Source organism: Emydura macquarii, unplaced genomic scaffold (genome assembly GCF_026122565.2).
Source record: "Emydura macquarii macquarii isolate MOO-44397 ecotype Brisbane River unplaced genomic scaffold, CSIRO-AGI_Emac_v2 contig_1362, whole genome shotgun sequence".
Classification (NCBI taxonomy): domain Eukaryota; kingdom Metazoa; phylum Chordata; order Testudines; family Chelidae; genus Emydura; species Emydura macquarii.
This window is the reverse complement of record NW_027131499.1, coordinates 1-25,073: the sequence shown is the minus strand read 5'-3', so window position 1 is coordinate 25,073 and position 25,073 is coordinate 1. Positions and strand designations below refer to the sequence as shown.

At 45.9% G+C, this 25,073-nt stretch overlaps 2 protein-coding genes across 2 annotated transcripts; both read left to right on the top strand.

The window, feature by feature from the left end:
* Positions 1-1,650: 1,650 nt before the first annotated feature.
* On the top strand, positions 1,651-2,599 carry LOC137155384 (olfactory receptor 11A1-like). Its single transcript, XM_067551582.1, has 2 exons — positions 1,651-2,167; positions 2,415-2,599. The coding sequence occupies exons 1-2, from the start codon at positions 1,651-1,653 to the stop codon at positions 2,597-2,599; spliced, it is 702 nt and encodes a 233-aa protein (XP_067407683.1).
* A 4,579-nt stretch (positions 2,600-7,178) lies between these two features.
* LOC137155383 (olfactory receptor 5V1-like) lies at positions 7,179-9,943 on the top strand (the record flags this gene model as incomplete). Its single annotated transcript, XM_067551581.1, has 2 exons — positions 7,179-7,268; positions 9,185-9,943. Coding segments are annotated over exons 1-2 (849 nt in total), but the record flags the coding sequence as incomplete, so codon positions are not given.
* Between the last annotated feature and the right edge of the window lie 15,130 nt (positions 9,944-25,073).

Sequence of the window (25,073 nt, the reverse complement as noted above, 5' to 3'; positions counted from 1 at the left end):
GAGGTGACATCTGACTCCAGCTGCTCACAAACCTGCCTTAGAGGTAAATCTACCTTTCCTTCCCTGGTCCTTGAGTCTTCAGGTTTTTGAAGGCATGTAAGTTTGCAGGTAACTAATCCTGTGGCAATCCAAGGTGAATGGGGCAATGATCGCTTTCAAGTTCCCAGCCCAAAGCAAAATGACTGAATTTGAAAAAAAGACACTACCTGTCAGGTCACTGCTATCCTAGCTCCCTATCTGGCTCCATCACCATGGTATGTGGGCATTTCAATGTCTTGCATGGATCTGTCCTCCCACCACACCAGTATGGTGCTGTTATCCCTGCTTTACCGATGGGAGACTTGGCTCACAGAGGGACAGATCGATAGAGGTATTTCAGCTCCTAAAGACAAAGATACCCTTACAGGGAGCTGAAATCGACTGACGTTAGCTACTGACCCTACTCAGGCACCCGGGTGCAATTTTAGGTACCCACCGGCCTTTGGAAATCCGACCTCAGGTCCCACACGGAGCTCGTGACAAAGGAGGGAATTCAATCAACGTCTGCCAAGTCTAAGGCAAGCTCTTCAAACACTGGAGCATCCTTGTTTCCCCTTTCACCTTCCCTCTGTGAAGTGCACAAGGCTTTACTTTTCTTTCTGGCACTTACCTCGCCGGGGTGCCAAGGGGGTGAGCAAGATGATGTGGGAGAATGGAGCTGATATTTGCTGCTGTGCTGGATGCTAGGGGACGAGACATTGGCCATAAGCAGGCTTGGCAGAATTCATGGGTGGAGGGGGGTTGGCTGCACTTCTGAGGACTAATTCTGATTTTTGTTGCTTTTTCCTTCAATTTTTTAACAATTTCAATGTTTACATTTGCACAAAATTTGGTGGGGGGGCAAGGTTAGGCTCAGGGTTAGGGCAGCGCTGACAGCAGGGCTGTGGGGGGATCCCAGCCACAACCCTGGAAATACAGGTGGCTCCCTGCACAGCTGAGTGGTCTTTAAGACCTGGCTTGACAAAGCCCAGGCTGGGATGATTTAGTCAGGGTAGGTCCTACTTTGAGCAGGGGGTTGGACTAGATGACTTCCTGAGGTCCCTTCCAACCCTCATCTTCTAGCAGTCTTTCCTAGAAGTCAATTTTCCTCACAATTCACTTGCAACAAACTTCCCCCTGCACCGTCCCCCACTGCAATTCCCAGCTCTATTTGCTTGGTTTGTTTCTTTGTTGTGGCTTCCCTTCAAATGTAAAATTGCGACCCATTTCAGCCGTGGCACTGCAGCCTGTTTTGTTCTGCGTATAGACACTAGGCAGTGACAGATGTGACTATCTGAAGCAATAGCTATCTAGTCAGTCTTCTATAGCTGTCTGCACTGCTGTGTCTGAGTCCCATCACCACAGTATTTGAGTGCTTGGTGCCATCTGCCAAGGTACTGCACAGGTTTCCAGAGAGACTAACGTTTTGTGGAACCTGCAGTCTTCCTGGATAGGAAATATCTCCCAGAGACCATGAGAGATGGCGTTTCCCCTCCCCAGGCTCCATTCTCCACTGAGCTATTGTTCCGGTACCCAGCAAAGGGAGACAATGAAAACAATGTTGACGTCTTATGGAGTGAATGTTGTTTGTTAATATTCCAGAATGAATTTCTTTCCCTTAGATACACTCCGATGGCGGCCCCAGAACAGGGAAATCAAACATCCATCACAGAATTCGTCCTCCTGGGATTCAGGACCCTGCTTGAACTACAAATCCTTCTCTTCCTGCTCTTTCTAGTGATCTACATCGCAACCATGTCTGGGAACATCCTCATCATGGTGCTAGTTGTCACTGCTCAGCATCTCCACACCCCCATGTACTTCTTCCTGGGGAACTTGTTCTGCTTGGAGACCTGCTACACCTCCACCATCCTGCCCAGGATGCTGGCTAGTCTCCTGAGTGGGGATAGAACCACCTCAGTGAGTGGGTGCATCACACAATATTATTTCTTTGGTTCTCTGGCAGCTACAGAATGCCTGCTCCTATCGGTGATGTCTTACAATTGGTATTTAGCCATAGTCAAACCGGTTCACCATGCAGCCCGTATGAGTGGCAGATCTTGTCTCCAGCTCGCAGTAGGCTCTTGGGTAGGTGGCTTCCTAGCTAGTAACATAACAACATTGTCGATATCACAGTTAACTTTCTGTGGTCCAAATAGCATTGACTATTTCCTTTGTGATTTTATTCCACTTGTAAAACTCTCCTGCAATGACCCTCAGCTGATGGAAATGTTGTCTCTCACACTCAGCTTGATTATTCTCCCTGGTCCCATTCCTACTGACCATGATGTTCTACATCTGCATCATCACCATCCTGAGAATCCCTTTCACCACTGGGAGGCAAAAGGCCTTTTTCACCTGCTCCTCTCACCTCATTGTGGTGTCCATTTATTAAGGAACTCTGCTAGTTGTCTACATGTTCCCAACAGCCCACACGCTGAGGGACTTCAAAACCATTCTCTCTGTCTTCTACACGGTCCTGACTCCCCTGGTCAATCCCCTCATCTACACCCTGAGAAACAAAGAAGTCAAGGAGGCCTTGAGGAAAGCTTGCAGGAAATGCATGTTAGGACAATGGTAGCTGACCAGGTGCCTTAGCTTGAAATAAAATAGATATGCCAGACGTTGGTTTAGGGCCTGGAATGAAACTTGACTGGGCTGTGTTATGTTTTTAGAGTCACTGTCAGGGGCAGAAGTGGAGAGAGACAGACTCTTGGAACCTGTGACCCGTTCTTGTTAGGGTCTTTATCAGATGCCACAGCTGGGTGCGACTGGGCTGGTGAGAGATTTAAACTAGAGGATGCTCAGAGTTCAGCCAATGACAGGGGATTGTGCTCAGTGCGACAGTGCAGGAAAAACAGACTCAGCTGGGAAGCTGAGCATCCCTTCCTTGTAGGGTAAGAGACTTAGATTTATGTGTGTGTGTATCTACAATGTCTACATTATGCAAATATATGATGGCAAAGTCAGATTGGGACTCCAGCGTTAGGAAACTGTGTAATTAATATTTGATTTTTGTAGTGTATTTCATCCCCAGGTTTATTTCCAAGGGGACAGGAATCAGAAGGAAATCCTCTAACCTGTGCCGTAGGGCCCAGCACAGACTTATTACTTGTCGAGTCTCAACAACGACATAGGGCCAGTAGCTCAAGAATTTTGGGTGCCCAGTGGGATTTTTCAAAAGCATCTGGGCACCTCGCCTGCCAGATCAGGCCCTGCAGATGAGTCAGGCAGAGGAACGTCTCCCTTTCCCAGGTCCCAGTATTTCTCTGAGGCCTAGGCTGCCTGGTGTGAGGCTGCAGAGGTCATGGCTAGAGCCAGAAACACAGGGGCTGTGGCCCTTTTGCTGCAAACACTTAGGCACCTACAGGGTCGCAGGCAGCTGACCAGGGTTTTGTGAATCCCAGGAGGGCCAGATTCTGGGATTCTGGTGCCTAAAGCAGAAGCTTTGTGACTCAAGCCCTAGGCTCACATCCTCATCCTCGTGTTACAGCTGGGGAAACTAAGGCAGAACGAGGTGCAGTTACCTACCCGGAGTTGCTGGTGGCAGAGAATAACCTGGAAACCAAACCTCCAGAGTTCTAGTCCAGTACAATGTTTCCTACAGCAAGTCCACTTGTTATGGACAATGGCACCTAAGGGTGTTAGGTGCACAACTCCCAGTCACTGGCTGTGGGATTTAGGTGCCTAACATCACCTCTTATGGGAAAACCCAGTCTGTACATTTATAGCCAAACCAGTATCCTGAGAATTCCCCCCACACCCAGGGGATGTTTTCCACCAGCTCCTCCTCATGTTTTACCATTGTCTAAGAGACCCTCGTAACTGTGTGTGTGTGTTACCAAAAGCCTAGAACAATAAAAGAACTAAACTAAGATTTCGTTCTGTCGTCTTTGTTGTCAGCCCTCCCATTATCTGCTCAGTTCATGTCTCGTGTGAGGAATACATGTGTCACGGCTGGTCTGCCCAGAAATGTTGCACCCCTTTAACTGTACCGGGCTATGTCTGCCTGTGACAGGGCCGCGCGCCCTTGGGCTGGAGAGCCTGATGCCACGCCAGCCTTGATTAGAGAAGGAGCCGGAGCTGAGGGGAATCAGGCACTTTCCAGTCAGGGGCAGATGTAGCCAGGGTGAGAGGAAAGGTGGGAGGCTGAATTGAAACTTGGGAGAGCGAGAGAGGCTCCTGGAGGAAAAACCCTGAGACGGGGAAAATTCATCCTTTATAGAGGGAATGAATGAGGGAAACTGAGGTGAGCGGTTCCCGTGAGTCCTCCAAGTGGATCAAATGCTAATGGTGTAAAGGTGCTCTTGGCAGTGTAGTGCATTCCCACATGGGAAAGGGAACAGGTGAAATATTGGCAATCTGGGTCCATGCTAGACATTGCGGGGAGAACTGGCAGAGATCTTAGCAGGTCATCTAGTCTGTGCCCTGCACTCAAGGTAGGAGTATTGACGAGACCATCCCTGATGGGTGTTGCTCTAACCTGTTCTTAGCAACCGCCAGTGATGGAGATTGCACAGTCTCCCTAGGCAATTTATTCCACTGCTTCATTTCCTTGACACTCAGGAAGTTTTCCCTAATGTCCAGCTTAACCTTCCTTCCTGCAACCTAAACCCATTGCTGCTTGTCCTGTCCCCCAAGGTGAAGGAGAACAGCTTTTCACCCTCCTCGTTGTAACAACCTTTTATGTGCTGGAAACCTGTTACCATGTCCCCCGCCCCGCCAGTCTTCTCCTCTGCAGACTAAATAACCCCTAATTGTTCAACTTCCCCGCATAGCTCAGGCTGCCTAGACGTTTAATCGTATCTGTTGCTCTCCTCTGGACTTTCCCCAATTTATCCACTTCTTTCCTCAAATATGTGCCCGGAACTGGACACACGACCCAGCTGAGACCTTTCAGCACAGTGTAGAGTGAATTAATTGCTTCCTGTGTCTGGCTCACAACACTCCTGCTAATACAGCCTACAAAGATGTTTTGGGGTTTGGTTTTTCTCAGCCTTGTCCTGTTTATTTTTGCACAGTGCCAGCTGCACAGGCAACAATGTTCCTGTGGTGAAGCGGCACTCGAGGCGCCAGAGCTTCAGGAATGGGGAAGGGTGGCTATTCTGTATATTGGGCATTGGGGGAAGCAAAGCTTAATGTGGCCAACGTTTCATGTAGCCTTCCTCATGATCTCTAGATGGCAGCTGATCACAGAGAGCAGAAAATAGACAGTCATAATGATTAAACCTGTGATTTCAGTTACAAATATTCCTTAAGTAATTCAGAGTCAAACTGCAGTGTGATAAGATTGTGGTCTATCTCTTTGGTACAGCCAGGTTTCGGATTAGACAGTTATCCTTCAAAACGTTGAGCAATGCGATTACATCCCTGTCTGCAATATTTTTGCCAGGGATCAATTTGAAAAACAAAACCAAAAAAGTCTTTTTCCAAAATACAATTATGTGAGCCCCAAATATCCAACATTTGGTTTTCATGAACAATAAAGCTTTGGTGACACAAAATGATTCACACTGATGCTAAATTGGAAGGAGGCTTTATTACATGCTGAGGGAACCAATCATGCTAGGAGAGGACTGGGAACAACAATCTTCTAGATAGTTTTGCATTCAGAAATAAGTCGATGCTTGTATTCTTCCCTAAAGGCTGGAAGAAACCTTCCATGGTCTGGGCCTTTCCAAGAATCCTAATGTAGTTAGGTGCTAAATTCTCTTAGCAAAGTCATGGCAGCTGGGTTTTTATAGTGTACATTACCCCACTTTGAGAATCCTACCCGAAATATGTAAAGCATCTTGGTGCATCTGATCTAAGCAGCAGCCTGCGTTGCCTCGTTTTGGAAATGGTTGAGCAGGGCACTGAGCTAAAGGTAACATTGTCAAAAAATGTAATTGAACTTCAATAGTGACAGAGCAGTTTTGGAGTCAAGTTGCAGACTATATTGCAATGCACACAACTGAACAGATGACATTGACTGTATCCGAATCAGAACATGAATGGGTTTGTGGGAATGTGTGACGTCGTCCTTTACAGGATGGAGTCAGTATTGCTCTGTTGGTTATGAAACTGTCAAACAGACCAGTCAGATCCTGTAGTTCTGGTACAAGAGGATGTAATTTCTATAATTGCTGTGGAACTGAAGATCCCTGTGACACAAACTTTCCTGGGAGGTGGCAAAAAAATTATATTTTATAACCTCAGGTCTCTAACCTCCGTGCTTCCACAGTCTGGGCCTTTCCAAGAAGCCTAAGGGAGGTCGATGCCAAGTTCTCATAGCTATGTCATGGCAGTTGGGTGTTTCTGGTGTACATTGCCCCAGTGGGAGAATCCCAACTGAAACGTGTAAAGCACCTGGCTGCATCTGCATTGGATCTTAGGAGGAACCGGTGCTGCCTCCTTTCAGAAATGACTGAGCCAGGCACTGAGCTAAGGGTAACATGGTCAAAAAAACTTAAGCAAACATCAAAATTGATAGAGGCGCCAAAGTCCCATCGCCTCTCAGTGAGATCCAGGCTGCTAAGATCTAGTGACAAAGTCACTTGGGGGGGGGGGAATGGGACTTAGGCTCCTAAATCACTGAGGCTCCTTTACAAATGTTACCTGGAGTGACTGAGTGAGATTATTGAAGGGGGATTGGATATATGTACACTTGCCTTGGAGGGTGAGAGGAGGTTTGGCTGGAGAAAATGTAAGATCAGTGAACTCTACTGAGATTTTCAATACCTTCTATGGGATTTGGATGGGAATTCAACATCTAAATCACTTTGGTATCTCTGAAAATCTCAGCTGTAAAATCTAGGATTGGTGAGATATTTCTTGACAGACACTGCAGCGTGCATCCAATAAAGAGAAATTTGTATCTGGATTAGAAGCTTCTTCCCTCTCCAGGACTTTCTCTTTCAGACTAGAAGTTTGACTCTGGTTTATTTTTACAAAATTATTGAGTAAATCCCAGCTTTTCCTTGTGTGTTACGTTCCCCACAGCAGACATGTCTCAGGAGACTGCACCTTACCACAGAAGGATATATAATGAGCTTGAAAAGACGTTCACTGTTTCACTGAGGGTATGAGGGATGGTCATGTTATCAGACAGGGCAGCTTTTCTGGGTTCTCGTTCTATTTACTGGAGACATGGACGTACATGAAGCCAGTGGGGAGAGAAGATGGACGGAGTAGCCTGGATCCTGACCACTGAACGGCTGAGTGAGGAGATGACAACAGAGACTCCAGCTGCTGGCAGATACGCCTTAGAGGTACATCAGCCTTTTCCTCTCTGTTCCTGCAGCTTGAGTATTTTTTGCAATGTCAGTGTGCCAGGTAACTTATCCCATGGCAATCCAAGGGGAATGGGGCAATGATCTCTCTCAAACTCCCAACACAAAGCCAAAGGACTGAATTCGGGAAAAGACAACAGCTGCCAGGTCACTGCAATCCTAGCGCCTTATCTGGCTCCATCACCATGGTATCCGGGCACCTCTCTGTCTTGCATGGGTCTATCCTCCCAGCACCCCAGTGTGTGGCTGTTCTCCCGGCTTTACAGATGGGGGCCTGGAGCACAGAGGGATTGATTGGTAGAGATATTTCTGCACCTAAAGACACAGACCCCTCTTCTGGGATTTGAAATCAATGGTTAGCTACCAACCCTACTCAGGCATGCGTCCGCATATTTAGGAACCTACCAACCTTTGATAATTCACCTGAAAGTCACACGAGGAGCTTCGAGACATCCAGGGAGCTGATGAGGGTGAAGCAGAGCTGATATTTGCTGCTGTGCTGAGTGTAAAGGGCAGAGACATTGGCTATGAGTAGGCCTGGCCGAATTGGGGGAGGGGTTGCCCTTTTGACAACTAATATTGATTTTGGGGGGGTTTCAGTTATTAACTATTTTAATTTTCACTCCCTGCACGGCACTGAGGCCAGTGGAAAGTTTAGCTTAGGCTTCAGTGAGTGAAGGCTCAGACTGCACAGAGTTATTCCAAGAGTGTAACATTAACTCTGTGCATCACTCGTTATGGCATCATGTCCTTATTCAGCGACTAATCAGGATGAGTAATGGCAGAGAAGACAGCTACAAACAAAGAATTAATATTATTTAATCCAAAGACATAGAAGAAAATGTAGAGCTGAAAAAAATTTGACGGGCATTTTTTGCGGGAGAAACATTTTCCTGATTGAGATCAAAATGTTCCATGGGAACATATCAATTTTGACAAAATTTTGTTTACGAAGCAAGTTATTGTCTGTGGATTTAAGAGACAGCATAAAACAAAAATTAAAAATGTTTCTCTAAAATACAATGTAATATAAAATAAAAATAACCTAAAAATAAAATGAATATAGATAAATACATTTTTAAAAAGTCATATTTGGAATGAAAACCAACATTTGAAATCACGGAATTGCCCATGAAATGGAAATTTGAGTTCCACACCGCTCTCACTGTATGAAAATAGCCCAGTTTGTATAAATTTCAAATTATATAGAAAATGTTATCTTGCAACAGGGGATACATTTCTAGCCAAACTGGTGCTTTCTAGCTGGAGTGCTTGTTTTGTTCAATTTTAGTTTAGGTTGTGTCTCTATGTGGAGTGTCCCATTGCAGGACAAGGAAATATTGTCCTAGGGAAGCTCAGGTATTTGTCAGATAAAAATTTTCAAATAGCTTTAAAAGAGTTTGTGGGCCCATCTCCACTGTAATTCACTTGGAGTTGGCTGCCCAACCAGTGCATATCTGAGCCTTAGTTGCTTGGTTTTTTCCTTTATGGCAGCTTGCTCTAAAATATAAAATCCTGACCCACTTCGCCAGTGGAACCCAGATCTGCGAATACATGGTTCTGCTTTCATACACCAGGCTGTGAAAGGTGTGACTATTTGAACCAACATCTGAGTTTGTGTACTCTTGTACTGGAGCCCAAATCATGTGGCACGGGTGCCCTATGTGAAGTGACTACTTGTGTTTGCAGAGAAATTAACGTTGTATTGAACCTGCAGCCTGCCCAGATACAAAATCTGTTCCAGAGATCAAGAGATGGCATTTCCCCTCCCCTAGCCTCCATATTTCATTTAGCTATTTTTCTGGTAGCCAGCAGAGGTAGACAATGAAAATAAGGTTGACATGTTTCGGAGTGAATGTTGCTTGTTTATGTCAGAGTGAATTTCTTTCCTGTAGACACACCCCATGGTGAACCCAGAACAGGGAAATCAAACATCCATCACAGAACTCATCCTCCTGGGATTCGGGACTCTTCTTGAACTTCAAATCCTTCTCTTTCTGCTGTTTCTAGTGATTTACATTGCAACCAGGGCTGGGAACATCCTCATCATGGCGCTAGTTGTGACTGATCAGCATCTTCACACGCCCATGTACTTCTTCCTGGGGAACTTGTCCTGCTTGGAGACCTGCTACACCTCCACCATCCTGCCCAGGTTGCTGGCCAGTCTCCTGACTGGGGACGGAACCATCTTAGTCAGTGGGTGCATCACACAATATTATTTCTTTAGTTCTCTGGCAGCTACAGAATGCCTGCTCCTATCGGTGATGTCTTACGATCGGTATTTAGCCATAGTCAAACCACTTCACTATGCAGCCCATATGAGTGACAGATCTTGCCTCCAGCTCGCAGCTGGCTCTTGGGTAGATGGCTTCCTAGTTAGTAGCATAACAGCAGTGTTGACATCACAATTAAATTTCTGTGGCCCCAATAGCATTGACCATTTCTTTTGCGATTTTATCCCCCTTATAAAACTTTCCTGCAATGATCCTAAGCTGATGGAAATGTTGTCTCTCACACTCAGCTTCCCTTTTTTACTGGTCCCATTCCTACTGACTGTAATGTCCTATATCTCCATCATCACCACCATCCTGAGATTCCCTTCCACCACCGGGAGGCAAAAGGACTTTTCCATCTACTCCTCCCACCTCATCGTGGTGTCCATTTATTATGGCACACTACTTATTGCCTATATGTTTCCAACAGCCCACACTGAGGGACTCCAAGAAAGTTCTCTCTGTTGTCTACACGGTCCTGACTCCCCTGGTCAATCCCCTCATCTACACCCTGAGAAACAAAGAGGTCAAGGAAGCCCTGAGGAAAGCTGGCAGGAAATTCATGTTAGGACAATGGTAGCCAACCAGGTGCTTTAAGTTAAAATAAAATAGATATGCCAGAGGCTGGTTTAGCTCCTGCACTGAAGTCTGCTTTAATCTCAGGCTCTTTCCACTCACTTATTGACTCTCTTTCATGCTCTCAGAGTCACAGCCAGGGGAGGAAGTGGAGATGGACAGACCTCTTGGAACCTGTGACCCGTTCTTGTTAGGGCCTTTATCAGATGCCACAGTTGGGTGTTACTGGGCTGGTGGGGGATCTGAACTAGTGGCTGCTCAGAGTTCAGCCAATGACAGGGAATTGTGCTCAGTGAAACGGTGCAGGCAAAAGAGACTCAGCTGGGCATCTGGTCTCTGTAGGGTGAGAGAGAGGGTAGATACACACACACACACAAATCTACACCATGGTGCCTACATTCTACAAATATATGGTGGCAAAGTCAGACTGGAACTCCAGCGTTAGGAAATTGTATAATAATATTTGATTGTTGTAGTGTATTTCATACCCAGATTTCTTTCCAAAGGGACAGGAATCTAAAGGAAACCGTCTAACCTCTGCTACAGGGCCCAGCACAGGCCTATCACTGGCCCATTCTCAGCAGTGACATAGGGCCAGTTTCTCAAGATACTTGGATTCATAGTGGGATTTTTCAAAAGCATCTGGGCACTTTGCCTGCCAGATCGGGCCCTGCAGACGAGTCAGCTGGGGAAAGTCTCCCTGCCCAGGTCCCTGCATCGCTCTGGAGCCTCAGGGCCCAGCTGCACGGTGTGAGGCCACGGAGCACATGGATAAAGGCAGAAACACAGGGGTTATGGCCTTTTTGCTGCAAAAACTTAGGCGCCTACAGGTCGCAGGCATCTGAGCAGGGGTTTGTGAATCCTGGGGGGCTGGATTCTGGGGATTAGGTGCCCAACATGGAAGCTTTATGACTTCAGTCCTAGGCCCACATTCTCATACTCATGTTACAGCTGGGGAAACTAAGGCAGAATGAGGTGCAGTTATCTGCCTGGAGTTGCTCAGCGGGCAAGTGGCAGAGAATAGCCTAGAAACCAACCGTCCAGAGTCTTAGTCCAGAGAAATGTCTGATCAACCATGTCCACTTATCATTGACAATGGCCCCTAAGGATGTTAGGTGCCCAAATCCCATTCACTGGCTGTGGGATTTAGGTGCCTAACATCATCTCTTATTGGAAAACCAGCCTGTACATTTATAGCCAAACCAGTTTCCTGAGAATTCCCCCCACGCCCAGGGGATGTTTTCCACCAGCTCCTTCTCAGGTTTTACCATCATCTAGGAGACGCCAATGACTCTGTGTCTGTTACCAAAAGCCTAGATCAATAAAAACTAAACAAAGCTAAAAACATCTCTTTTTGTCGTCTTTGTTGTCAGATCTCCGGTTGTCTGTCCCCTTCGTGTCTGGGGTGAGAAATCAATATGGAAAGGTTTGTCTACGTGTAGACGTTGCACCACGTTAGCTATCCTGGCAATTTGCAAAAAAAGCTGGAAGGGGCTAGAGTCAGAGGCAAGCTCAGAAAGCTGAAGTGAAATTTCAGGGAGTGAGTGAGGGAAAACCCTTCAACTGGGTGAATTGCTCCAGCCCGGTAGAGCTGGGGGTAGCCTGCTATGGGAGGAAAGATTCTGCCCAGAGGGCAGTTTGGGGTGTTTGCAGCTGCAGGTAAGACTTCTGGGTTTAGTTCTGAACTTGAAGTTAACGTATGAAACCAATGGGAGGGCTGTTGTGATTTCGACTGGAGAAAACCTGTGTGGAGTTTATTGGGGAACAAAGAAGGGAAACTGAGGTGAGGGGCTGAATTTTAGGCTACTCTGAGGCCTTCAGGCGGTGCCACGCAGGACCCACTCATCCACAGCGAGCGGATGCAATTATAGTGATGTGAAGGCGCTTATATCGATATAGTTCATTCCCATACGGGCATGGCAATAAGCCAGACCAATGCTAGAGACCTCCACATTGCGAAACTGTGGCCGCACTAGAGGTTGTACTGACATAACAAAGTCACACCGCTAACTAGAATAGTGATACTGGTGCAAAATCTGGGTGGAGACCTCGCCCAAGAAGTGAGCCCCTGTGTAAATAAGTCAGGACGTTCCTGGCTTTGAAATGAACTCCGATAATCCAAGGAAAGGGGCTTTGCATTAACATGGAGTGCTGATAATCTCCCAAGTCAAAAAGGGCCGACTGATGGAAAGAGAGACTTGTGTGAATAACCCACAGCTAGACACTTGGGTAGTCTACGCTGTTGCTGGGGATACGGTGGATAATGGCGGGTGAAGGCGTGATTAGGCTGTAGAATGAGCACTATGAGGAGGACAAGGTTAATGTGGCCAGGATTTTATATGTCTCTTCTAACAATCTCTAGATGGCAGCTGACCACAGGAATGACAAATGGACAGTAATAAATATTAAACCACAATTTCAGTAACAAAAAATTAAGTGATTAATAGCCAATAAACTTGGAATTAAAAATAAAGCCACAGTGTGATGATTCAGGTCCATCCAAGGGTTATATAGCCCATTTTCCGTTTAGATCTGTCTCCTTCAAAGAATTAAGCAATGGGATTTCATCCCTATCTTCAATATGTTTGCCAGAGATCAATTATAAAAACAAACAAAACCCCCCTTTTTTGAAAAATGCAATTATAGGAGACCCAAATATTCAATATTGGGCTTTATGAAAACAAAGCGTTAGCAACACAAAATTATCCCCACGGGTGATAAAGGACTGAGACCTCATTACATGGCTAGGGAGCAAATTATGCTACCAAAGGACTGGGACTAACAATCTTCTAGTATGTTTTGCATTTAGAACCAAGTGGATATTTGTATTCTTCCGAAAAAGCTGGAACGAACCTTTCCTTCAGGGGAAGAAAGGACAGTAGGTCACAAATGTTGTGCTGAAAAAGCACAGGTTTTGAATCAAGTTACAGAGCCCACTGTAATACACAGAAATGAAACAATCTTATTCACTGTGCCCAGATAGGACCCTGAACCACTTAGTGTGAATATCTAACCAACCCTGTAGAGGAGAGTAATCAAGAAGTTCTGATGATTATCATATAGACCAACAGACCAGCGCGGGAGCCTATAGTTCTGGTACAAGTTTATCTCATTCCTATAATTGCCAGGGCACTGAAGATCCCTGAAACTTTTCTGGGATATGTGAAGATGTACTTATGCCTGCAGAAATTTGTTAATCTTTAAAGTGCTACGGGACTCTCGTTGCATTTGCCCTTTGTAACCTCAGCTTGCTAGCAATTCAGTGGGCGCTGGGTGCTGCTTGTATACATTAGCCCACTTTGAAAATCCCCACCGAGATGTGCAAAACACCTTCTTGCACCTTCATTTTATCTGAGCAACAAAATTCATTTGCTCTTTTCAGGAACATCTGACCAGGAGGCCTTGATCTAAGGGTCACACTTTGAAAAACACGAGCAAATTTCAAAAGTGATTTAGGTGCCAAAGAGCCATTGACTTTCAGTGAGACAGGCTGATGTGCCTTAGGAACTGAAGATTGTACTCTAAGAGCGGCATCCTCTTCCGTAAGGTACTGAGAGACCTGGAGTTATGATATGGGTAACGCAGAGCTGAGATTTGCTGCTGCTGCACTTAGTTCTAGGGATTCACACATTGACAATCAGTGTCAAAGAAGGCTAAAGGCATTAGATGTCCAAATCTCACTGAAATCAAAGGATCCAGTCCTTTAAGTCAATGGGAATTTTATCTTTGATCTCCACAAACTAAGGCTCAGACACAAGACAATTATTCCCAGGTGTAAAGTTAACTTTGTGTAACTCTGCACGGGATCAAGTCCTTGCTTAGCAGTTAAGAAAGCTAAGTAATGCCTGGCAAACAGACAGAATGGACTGGCAGATTGGACAGCCACAAACAAAGAGAGAGAATTAATACTTTTTAACCAAAGAAAAGGGACAAAATACAGAGCTGATCAATAATTTTCAAATGGAATGTTTTCCCATCAAAAAATGCCAAATTGTCAAGATTAAAATGTTCCATGGGAAATGTTTACAAAATTTTGTTTAGGGAAAAAATAATTACTGTATACGTTATAAAATAATACAAAATGAAATATAATATACAAAAAAACTAGTAATAAAATAAAATAAAAGATGACATAAGAGTAATAAGAAATGAAATAAAATAATCTCAGAATACAATTTAAAACACTTCTATTTTTGAAAAGTCAGAAGTGGACTGAAAACGAAAACTGGAACTTACGCAATTTCCTATGAAATGAAAATTCTGTTCCTGACCAGCTCTAAGAATCAGAAAATCAATACATTTCTGACCAATTTCATACCGAATTTATTCATGCAAAAGAGGGTAAATTTCCAGCTAAAATCAAATGTGTGGCTTTTTTGTTTGGTTTTTAAGTGATGACAGGAGAATCGTGTGACCAATAATATCATTTCTACCCCTGGGGGTGAACCGCAGAGATTTCCAAACTGTTACTTTTGGCGTAAGACGATCCCCTGGCTGGGTTTCTGGACGTAGTGTGCCCTGTTGTGCAATACGTTAATACTGTCCAAGTACAGCAGGGTGTATGTAGTGCTAGACACACGTCTCTGTGCGTGTGCCATGACAGTCATGGGAGGAAACTGGACAACAATGATTTTAGGCCTCAGTTCTGCCCTTCTCCCAGAGAACCTGCCCAGTGCTGGACCCAGCGCCAGCACAATTTAGTCCAAAGTGTTGGTGCCAGTGAGCTAGAGCTGCTGGGGAGCCCTGCACTTGATGGACGGTAGCAGCCTGAACTGCACTTTAGTTACGCTGGTTATTTGTGATGGTTTTTCAGTTGTGGGAGGGGAACTTCAGGACAGATTATTAAAGGTATTTAGGTGCCTAGTGGGTTTTTCTAAAGCACCAAGGCTCCTAAAACTCACTGATTTCAAAGGATACTCAGCACTTAACTGCGTTCCAAAATCCTGCTAAGGGCAGGAGTCCCAACGGGTCTGAAATAATCGACCTACGAACTGACCCTCATTGTCAGTTCGGTGGTGAGAAGGGAGTGGCAGTTTGTAGAGTGTAACGCTAACCTACAGCAACGAGCGATGATGGGGAAAGGTGCAAAGAAGAGACAAAAGACTGAATCAGTCCAATAAAAAGGCCCCTAGTAGCTCCCTTGACTTCAGAGGGACTATTCGTGTGGGTAACCATTCACTAATGTGACCAAGGGGTTCATTATCTGGTCCTCAGTGCGCACCCAGAACTGGTCACTAGCACCTGAGGGGGCAGATTTTAACCAGAGGGATATGGACATAAACACAGTCTGTATCCCATTTCCTGAGCCGGGCAGCGCTTAACTGTTCCGATTGTAACTGCTAACAGCACAGGAACCAAACTCACCCAGGGCGTAATCTCACTGCCCAGAGAGGAGTTACTCCCAGAACAGATCTGGCCCTCTGATGTTTACACAGAACCGGCTGGATTCCCCTCGATGCCTTTCAGAGTTAACATCTGTTTTGTCTCTAGCCTTTGCCCCAAAGACATTTCCACCACTTGCTTCTCTGGGACCCAGTGGGGTTGAGCGTTGGGGAAATTCGTCTCGTGAGAATGAAGTCATCCACCAACTCTGCTGCATGTGATGGGGCCAGAGCCTCTGCCGGTGAAAGCTCCATTGACATGCATGAGGCGATGCCAATTTACTCCAGCTGCCAACCCAGAAAGTTTTGTTCCTCCTGTTTGGTGAATCCCGCAAGGTCTCATTGAGTTGCTATAATTTAACATCAAGTTAGTTTCAGCTTTAACCACAACTGAGAAGTCAGCAAGCACCTCCCGTCTCTAGGGCGGTTAGTGCAATGGGCCAAATTCATCCTGAATGTAACTGGGTGGACTCCAGTGTCGTTACACCAGTTGAGCCCACTGAATGTTACCGATCCCCTCTGCGACCTGTGCGGAGTTGAAAATCTTTTTCATGGTCGTTTCAAAGACTTTTTAATAATGCCCAGTGGGACCCATTAATCTGAACGGCCTTTTGTTGGTAGCTGATTGGCAGAGCTTAACTGTGAAGCGATAAATCAATACAAATAACAGATCAATAACATTATGATAATAAAAGTCCATATGGGCACTAGACCAGGTAGCTATCAAGCTGCTTAGATACCAAGGTGATGGGCACCTTGGACATACCTAAGGTGCATAGATATGGATCATTTTTCCAGTGCGATGATCCCAGTTGCAAGCTGACTGCAAAGCTAAAGTTATATTCTCTGAGGCTGAGTGACTATGGAGAAAGCTAATTTGTGGTTTGAACAGACAGGGCAACAGCGATGCAGAGTGAAGTTTGTACCGTCTCTGATGTGAGATGAATTGTCGGGTCTCACACTCATTCACAATGGAAAGACAATAAACAATTGTCTTTCTAATATACAATGAATAATATAATAAACTCGTTTACAATGGAAAGACAATTGGCTCTAAGGATGTTCCACCACCTTCCTAAGCGAACTTGAACCTAGGGAGTTCAGTGTCCGGAACCCCCATTGTTTTTTAATGATGTCAGGTGCGTAACTTCCTTAGGCTGTCTTGTAGAAAACTGGACCAATATTCTAAATGCTAAAGGGACATCACAATTAACACTAATTAAACAGTCCTGTGTAGGCTTTTCTGCAGAACTGCTGCCCAGCCAGCCCCAGTCTATATCTGTGCAGCTTCCTTCCTAAGTGGAGGACCCTTCCACTGTGCGGTCACCCTAACCACTCTGCAGTCCACACTTCAGCCATCACCACTGTATTTATGCAGGGGAGGTGTGTGTACCAGTGTCCATTTTATAGTCCATTCAGGGATAAGACTGTGAGAGACTATCAAAAGCCTTGCTAAAGTCAAGGTATATCACGTCCACCGCTACATGAGCCAGTCACCTCATCATACAAAGCAATCAGGTTGGTCAGGCATGACTTTCCCTTGGTGAATCCATGTTGACTGTTCCTGATCACCTTCCTCTCTTCCAAGTGCCTTAAAATGGATTCCTTAAGGACCTGCTCCATGATTTTTCCAGGGATTGAGGTGAGGCTGACGGGTCTGTAGAGTGCCAGAGGACATGGTAACAGATCAGCACATGGACCTAACCAATCTCTGTTAGCCTGTCCTAGTACAGAGAGCTGGGAGGACCTTGTCTGTGAAGACAGAGGCAAAAAAGGCATGAGTACCTCAGCTTTCTCCACATCCTCTGTCACTATGTTGCCTCCCTCATTCCTAAGACACCGACTAGGTTAGGCTAGATGCTTTTCTCCACTGCAGAAAATCAGGGTGACAGCTCACCTACCAGAGGAGAAAATACAGCCAGCTGGCCAGCCTGCCCATCAGTTCCCTGAGGGAGTCCAGTCCATGGTCCGTAGCCTGCTGTTTCTCAGGATCCTGAACTCGACCATCTCATGGTCACTGCTGCCCATGGTGAGACACCCAAAAACCAAATCTTCCCTGTTTGTGAGCAGGAGATCAAGGAGCTCAGGATGTTCTGTGGATCCCAGAGAATCAGGCCCTTTGAAAAGGTGGCTGACATCACGCTGATTGTTCTTGCTTCAGGAGGGGCATCCCAGTTTCAAGATCATATTGCTCCCTTACATACAGTGCCCCTGCCTGTCCTTCCTGAACAGTTTATACCCATCCATGACACTTTGAAAAGTTCAATAGTGAGATTTTCCAAAAGGGCAGAAGAGCCAGGCGCTTTTCTCCCACTGAATGTGCGTAACTTCCTTAGGCCACTTGGAAAATCCCACTCTAAAGGATCACAATTAACCTAATTTAAACAGTCCTGTTAGGCTTAGCCATCCTGTGAGCATCCACATTTCAGCCATCGCCCCAGGCAAACATGCAGGATACAGGCTGGGGGAGAGTGCAAACATGCTGACAGATCAGCACATGGGCCTAACCTCATGTCCTAGTACAGAGAGCTGGGGGAAGGAAGATGGGCAAATTAGCATCTACTGCAGAAAATCAGGGAGAAGCACTCATCAGGTCTCCAGGAGGGCATCCAAAATCACGTCACTTTGAAAAGTTCAGCTGGGATTTTCCAAAAGGGCAGAAAGGAGCCAGGTCATCAACAAACCATGTTTAGAATCCCAGGTCATCAGGTCAGGAGCCAGGTCAAACCTAACGAGGGAATTATCGTGTGGCAGGGATTTGGAGGGGGTCCTACCAAAAAAGGATAGCGGCACATTTGGAAACCAGGCGCCAATGCCTATCCTGTTCTTTTAGTAGGGTAAAATAGGAGCCTCCGGGCAGGCAACTTTTCATTTGTTCTGAAATAATGGTACATACAGGACATTTTAATAAGAATCCCTGTGTTTTCTTATAGCACTTTTCATCCACTGATCACAAAGTACTTTACAAGAGAGATGAGTATCATTAGCCTCGCCCTACAGATGGAGAAACTGAGTCCTGGTGAAGTGAAGTGTGTTGGCCAAGGTCATCCAGGACATTAGAAGACCTAGTTTCTATTTTCAGCTCTGCTGCTGAGTCTTAGTTTAGCATTATAGCTACTAGCCCACCCTGCCTCTAGACAAGCAGGGACAACTCAGCTTAATTGTTCTTATAAAGCCATGTTCATATGTGACTCTCAGAGCACTTACATTTACAAAGGGCGTTGGTTAAATTTTAAACAGGGCCTAAGTGGTTTAGGAGCCCACATTCAATTTTCAAAAGTGACGTGGGCACGTAGGCGTTTAAGATCGTTAAAGGTATTTAGTCAGCTAGTGTCATTTTCAGAAGTCTTCAGGTGACAAATTGTCGTGGGTTTCAATGGCAGTTATGGACCTTGACACTTTTGAAAATCTGACCAGGCACCTATCTGCAGTGTGAGGTGTCTAAATACCCCTGAAATGGGCTGTAAGTCTCGCTAAGAGTTAGCGGGACTTAGAATCCTAAGTGCTTAAGGGTCAGATTTTCAAAGGCACGAAAATATTTTTAAAAGCCTGCCCAAAGTCATTTTTGAAAATGGGATGTGGCTGTCTAAGTCAACACAAGAACGTAAGAGCTACCGTGCCAGGTCAGACTGATGGTCCATGGAGCCCCGTATCCTGTCTCTGACAGTGGTTTGTACCAGAGCTTCAGAGGAGCGTCCAGAACATAGCAATTATGGAGTGATTCACCCCTGTCTTTCCCTCCTGGCTTCTGGTGGTCAGGGGTTTAGGGTCGCATTGAGCATGGGGTTGTGTCCCTGACCATCTTGGCTAACAACCCTCAATGGACCCATCCTATTTATCTAGGTTTTTTTTTAACCTAGTGATGCTTTTGGCCATGGCGAGGAGTTCCACAGGTCAGCTGTTTAAAGGTATTTAGGAACTCCGCGCCCATTGAAATCAAGAGAGTTAAGTGCCTAATTACCTTTAAAAATCTGACCCTCGGTGCCTAACTCCCATTATATTCAATGGGGGTTGGGCACCACGGTGCCTTTGAGGATCCTACTGAGTTCCTGTCTCCTTTCTTTGGCACCTAAATATATTTAAAAACCTGGCCCTTCCCCCATGTCAATATCTGTGTGTTATAGATGGGGAAACAGGAACAGACAGGGGAAGTGATTTGGTGTAGGTCACACAAAGTGTCAATGGCCATCGGGAACAGAACCCAGGTGTCCTGGCTTTCAGCCCAGTTCCCAGATTGTTACTCAGAACTCAGTGTTGCACTAGAAGCTGAGGACAGGAAAACTTGGGTCAAATCCTCATCTGCTGTAAACTAGAGTAATTCCATTGAAGTCAATGGAGCTATGCCCCTGAATACACCAGCTGAGCAAAGTGTGAGTCCTGATTTACCCCAGTGTAAGCAAAAGAAGAATCACTCCCTTGTTTATCTTGTCTTACTGGATGACCTTGGATAATCACATCCGCTCTTTGTGCCTCAGTTTCTCTATTTATAAAACTAAGATCCTGGCATCCAGCTTCTATATAGCACCTTTCGTTCATAGAGCTCTGTGCACTTTACAAACTCAGGTCAGTGTCCTTATTCCTATTTCACAGACCGGGAAACTGAGACATGAGACCTCGAGCCACTTGCCCAACAATTCACATCATCTGTCACTTTGGCAAGGTGGAGAACCCAGATTGAGACTCCCAAGCTACTGACCTACCCACTTGGCCAATCTGCCATCTCAGTCGCTGTTGTTATTACTATTCACACATAGAATCATCGAATCATAGATGATTAGAGTTGGAAGGGACCTCAGGAGGTATCTAGTCCAACCCTCTACTCAAAGCAGGACTAACCTCAGCTAAACCATCCCAGCCAGGGCTTTGTCAAGCCGCAGCTTAAAAACCTCTAAAGATGGAGCTTCCACCACCTCCCTAGGTAACCCATTCCAGTGCTTCTCCACCCTCCTAGGGGAAAAGATTTTCCTAATATCCAACCTAGACCTCCCCCAATGCAACTTGAGACCATTGCTCCTTGTTCTGTCAACACTGGTCTGCTCTCCACGTTTTTATGCTATTATAGAATATGGCCCTTTACCCCATGATATTCTCTCTTCAGAGGCTTATCTTGGCATGCCTTTGTCTCTGTCAATCCTGACCCACATAGCAGACATAGCCCATCTCTAAGTATGCCCTTTGTTTTTTCTGGCCATTGAGTTGGCTCTGAGGGATACAATACCCAGGGGTCTGCCAGAGAGGTAAGTGTTGATCACCCCCTTCCTGCCTAGAGTCTGCTTATCACCTTCCAATGTCTTAAGGACTCTCTTCCGGTGACTGTCTTAATGTATGTACCTTAAGAACACAGTCTTCAGTACAGCTACATAACTCCCTACGCATTATCCATACAGACGTCTTGCGATGATCAAGATGAGCAGCGTGACACAGGCTTTCAGTAGAGACCTTAATGACCCCTTTTGGCAAATCCAGAGTATTCCCATAAATCTCTGCAGCCCTCTGCCCTCTGCCAATTGACACCAATATGTTTCTGGGTAACATGTGGCCAAGTCAGTGGCTCAGGTCACTCTGAATTGGGGCCATGGTGACATCAGAGGTAAATCAACCAAACTTCGCTTCCTCTCCTGCTCATATACATGCTGCAGTTCTGCTTCCTGCCATGACTGAGTGAGGGAAGGTAAACTTACAGGTGTGGGAACAGAGCTTATTGATATCTTGGTCTCCCTTCAGTGTGATTCAATTCTCCATGGCCACAAGCTTCCAGTTCCTGTGGTGGGGCGGTGGGGCTCTGCTATGCTGTCCCAGGACCAGCCAAGGGAAGGATTGCTGACTCAGGAAGACACAGTTCCTTTTCTATGCTGCTCGCTTTCCACCTGAAAATAGAAATTTGCTGCTGGCCAGGTGATTTCAGGCTGGAAAATAAAATTCTACCATTCCCTGATCCTTCCCACCCATGGCCTGCCAAATTAGTCCACATCCTCCTTAAAATGTGGTGCCCAGAACCAGACACAGTGCTCCACCTGACACCTCATCCGTGCCACATGAAGAGGGGTAATTACCTCCCCGGTGACCCCCCCGTCAGTGCATCTCAGAATGATATTAGCCTTTTCCGCAACTGCATCACTTCCTTGACTCGCATTCAATTTGTGATCTATTATAACCACTGGTTACTGCAGGATGGCCCCACGGCCAGTTATTCCCCACTTTGTGTTTGTGCATTTGATTTTTCCCTCCGAATTGTAATACTTTGCACTTGTTTCCATTGAATTTCATTCTGTGAATTTCAGATCAATCCTTCAATTCATCAAGATCGTTTTGAGTGCTAGTCCTGTCCTCCAAAGTTGCTCCCTGACAGCAGTAATTTGTTTCTGGACATGTTGTTAGGGCTGGAAATTAAAATTCTACCATTCCCTGATCCTGCCCAATCGCTACCTGCCAAAATTGTCCACTTCTTTCTTAAAGTTTGGTGCCCAAGTCTGGACAAAATACTCCAGCGGCAGAACAATTATCTCACCTGTCTTGCATATAATACTGCTGTTAATATGTCTGGGACGAAGTGGGGATTTTTGTAACATTTTTATATGTGCCTCAGTTTCCCCTATAAGTGTTTTGAGTACCTAGTCAGGGGAAAGAGTTAAATTTGCTAGCAGGGCAGCCGAAGAGAGATAAGTGTGTGTATGACTTCCAGTCTGGGTGGAATGAAGGGTCATTAAGGAACTTGTTGAAACTGAGCCAATTTAACAAGCGGGCCGGAGAGGCAATGACTTCCTGTCTTCCCAACCCTTTCCCGTGTGATTTCACCTGCAAATTTTATAACAATTAGCATATAAGGTAGATGTGTTTGGGGGTAGATAGATAATATCCACCCTGACATTGTGGCGGGGTAGGCCTACTCCACCCTGTGGGTCCTCAACTTTTCCAGCCACGCCAGTGGTGTGGCTGGGAGGGAAGTAGGGGGTTTGGTCCCACCCTCACCCCGTGCCCCGACCCAGGGCCCCTGCAAGGAGTGGTCTCACACTGCTTAGTCCCTGAGACCGACTATCTTCCCTGGGTCGCCTGTCCACGGCCCCACTGCTTGTGGCCTGATCCCTGGTACCGGTGTGAAGGGTTGTTCTGAGAAACCTTCCCCAGCTGGACCCTTTCCATCTCTGGTATGGTGGCAGCAACGGATGGTAGTCCCAAGCTCTGTAGCTGCAGCAGGCCAGGGCAGGGCAGCTCTGCTTCACTCTGCTCTGCTTTGTTCTGCTCCGCTTTGCTCTGATCTGCTTTCTCTGCTCTGGCTGTTAACTCCCTTTCAGCTTCTTTGGCCTGCCTGGAGTGGAGGCTTTTAACTGCTGGAGAGACTCTTTCCAGGCTCCAGATGGCCAAATTGGCCCAATTACCAATGGCTGAAAGAGCCTCCAGCTGAGTTACCCAGGGAATAGGGCTTTCTGGAGCCTTGGGCTAATATACATGCCTTCCGGGCCCTTTTCATAGCTGTCCGGCCTGGCCCTGTCACACTATCTATCTATCTATCTATCTATCTAATCCAGAATGACCTGTAACAACAACTCAGGCCTCTACTTCCAGACCTAAAGGTATGTCAGTTAGTGGCAGGCTGCTATATTCGTTTGGTCCAGACACTAGAGGGAGACATGTAACTGCACATAAGTGGTGCATATTTATCTAAGGGCACCACATCCATAAAGCTGACTGACATATAACTGATCTACCAAAGAGACGTAATGGAAATCAGCACAGTTGCAGCCTGCATGGAGATTTCAGTGGCACTCAGCTATCGGACACGTTTCTAGAGCTGAGAGAAACCTGTGCTAGAAATCTTCTCATGTTAAGTATAAGGGGACTGGGTTAGGACACAGGGTCAAAATTCAAGCATCTGTGAATCATTGAGCGTCATCGTGACTCAAGTGAGACGCTCCGTTAACTTCACTGGACGTTTGCCCATGTAAGAATTCAGGAAGCCCCTCCATGTGCGGCACTGACTTTTCCAAGGATTTGGGGTTGCCATACGTGGCTGTCATGGAGAGCACGTGTTGGAGAGACTCTTTCCAGGCTGTGGTAGAATGGAACAAGAGCAATGGCTGGCCGGCAAAGAGGAGTAATCCCTATTATTGAGTGTGATACAGGGGAAAGTTAGGAAACAGGACAGCTCCCCCAGGTCCCGCCCAGGGCCCTGTTCTTCCTGACAGCCACAGGGTACAACACGGTTGGAATTATTCATGTGTTGTCGTGGGAATATCGGATGGGCTGGGTGATGAAGAGGGAACAAAGATCCTCAGAATTCAGGAGGAGGAAGAGAGAGGAAACATCTGCCTTCTCTCCAGCAGGGACGCTGAGGGAGATCCTGAAATGTTGAAGAGAAGAAATAGGAAAGAGGCAACAAGGATTCCACTCCATCAAAGATATCAGAGACACAACAGGAATGAATCTGCTCCCAAAGGTGAAAGGAGGGAGATGGAGGGGAACCTATAACGATGGTGCATGAGGCTGGCTGCTCTTTGACAACGTTGGCACATCCACGTCATATCATGGTGACATGGCACCGCTCTACAGCACAGTCCCTGCAAAGCAACAGCCAGGGAACCGCAATCTTATTGCGCCTCTCTTCTGCTTTGCCTGGTGACCAGTCAACTCGCTCTCACCTCTCCCAGCTCCCAGACATTCAAAGGATCCACTTGAAACCCGAGCCCTGGAGCAGAGGTAGCAGAAAACCTTGTTTTGTTCTGAAAGGCTGACTTCTTTGCCATTTGTTACTAAGGGTGGTTTAAGTTGCCTGGCAACATCCCAGTCAATTCTCTTTGGGAACTAGTCCCATGGGGTCACCAAAACATATACAGGTGACTGCAATGCTTCACATGGGGAAAGGTGCTGTGAACGTGACATTCTATGTCTGTGCAGCTGCACTGGGCAAGAATTTATATAGAGACATAAAAAATTGAAGAAGAAGAAGAAGAAGAAGGATGCCTCTCTTTTGGTGTCATTCCTCTCTTACTTACCCCAGTTTTATAGCAGCGCATCTCTGTTGACTTCCTGATTTATACTAGAGTGAGTGAAAGCCGAATTGTTTCCTGATTAGCTCTTCCAAAAGCTTAAATCATCATTTTCATCTTAACTCAGTTCCTGTTACGCACCTTTGAGTGCACGTTTCTTTGTATTGCTTTCTTTTTATTTTATTGATTTCCACCACAGCACAAATCTATTAGCAAAAACTGAAAGAAGAAGAAAAAGGTCAAGGAAAAGAGAGGTAAAGGGTCTGGATGGGAGGAAAAAAGGTAATAAAAGGGACAGGGCAGGGGAAGGAGAATGACATCTCAGTTTCCATCCATTAGTGATTAATCAAAACCTCTTAAAAGTTTGAGTTAATCTTTCCAAATTTGTCTGAGGTCCTTCTTCTTCTAAATATGACTTGCTCTTTAGCTGCCATGTCAGCCAGGCTGCTGTGCCAAATTTCTATCCCTGGAGGCAATCTGCTTACGTCTTCCATAGTAGCTGAAAACCTTTGCTGTCACACGACTGTAGCTTGTAAACTCATGTATGTTAAAAAGCCCAAAAATGGCTGA

Bases quoted from the DNA above. Each gene is read 5' to 3' on its own strand.
- LOC137155384 (XM_067551582.1), top strand. From the start codon at position 1,651: ATGGCGGCCCCAGAACAGGGAAATCAAACATCCATCACAGAATTCGTC. The intron at 2,168-2,414 runs GTCCAAATAGCA...CCATTTATTAAG, and splicing joins ATCACAGTTAACTTTCTGTG to GAACTCTGCTAGTTGTCTAC.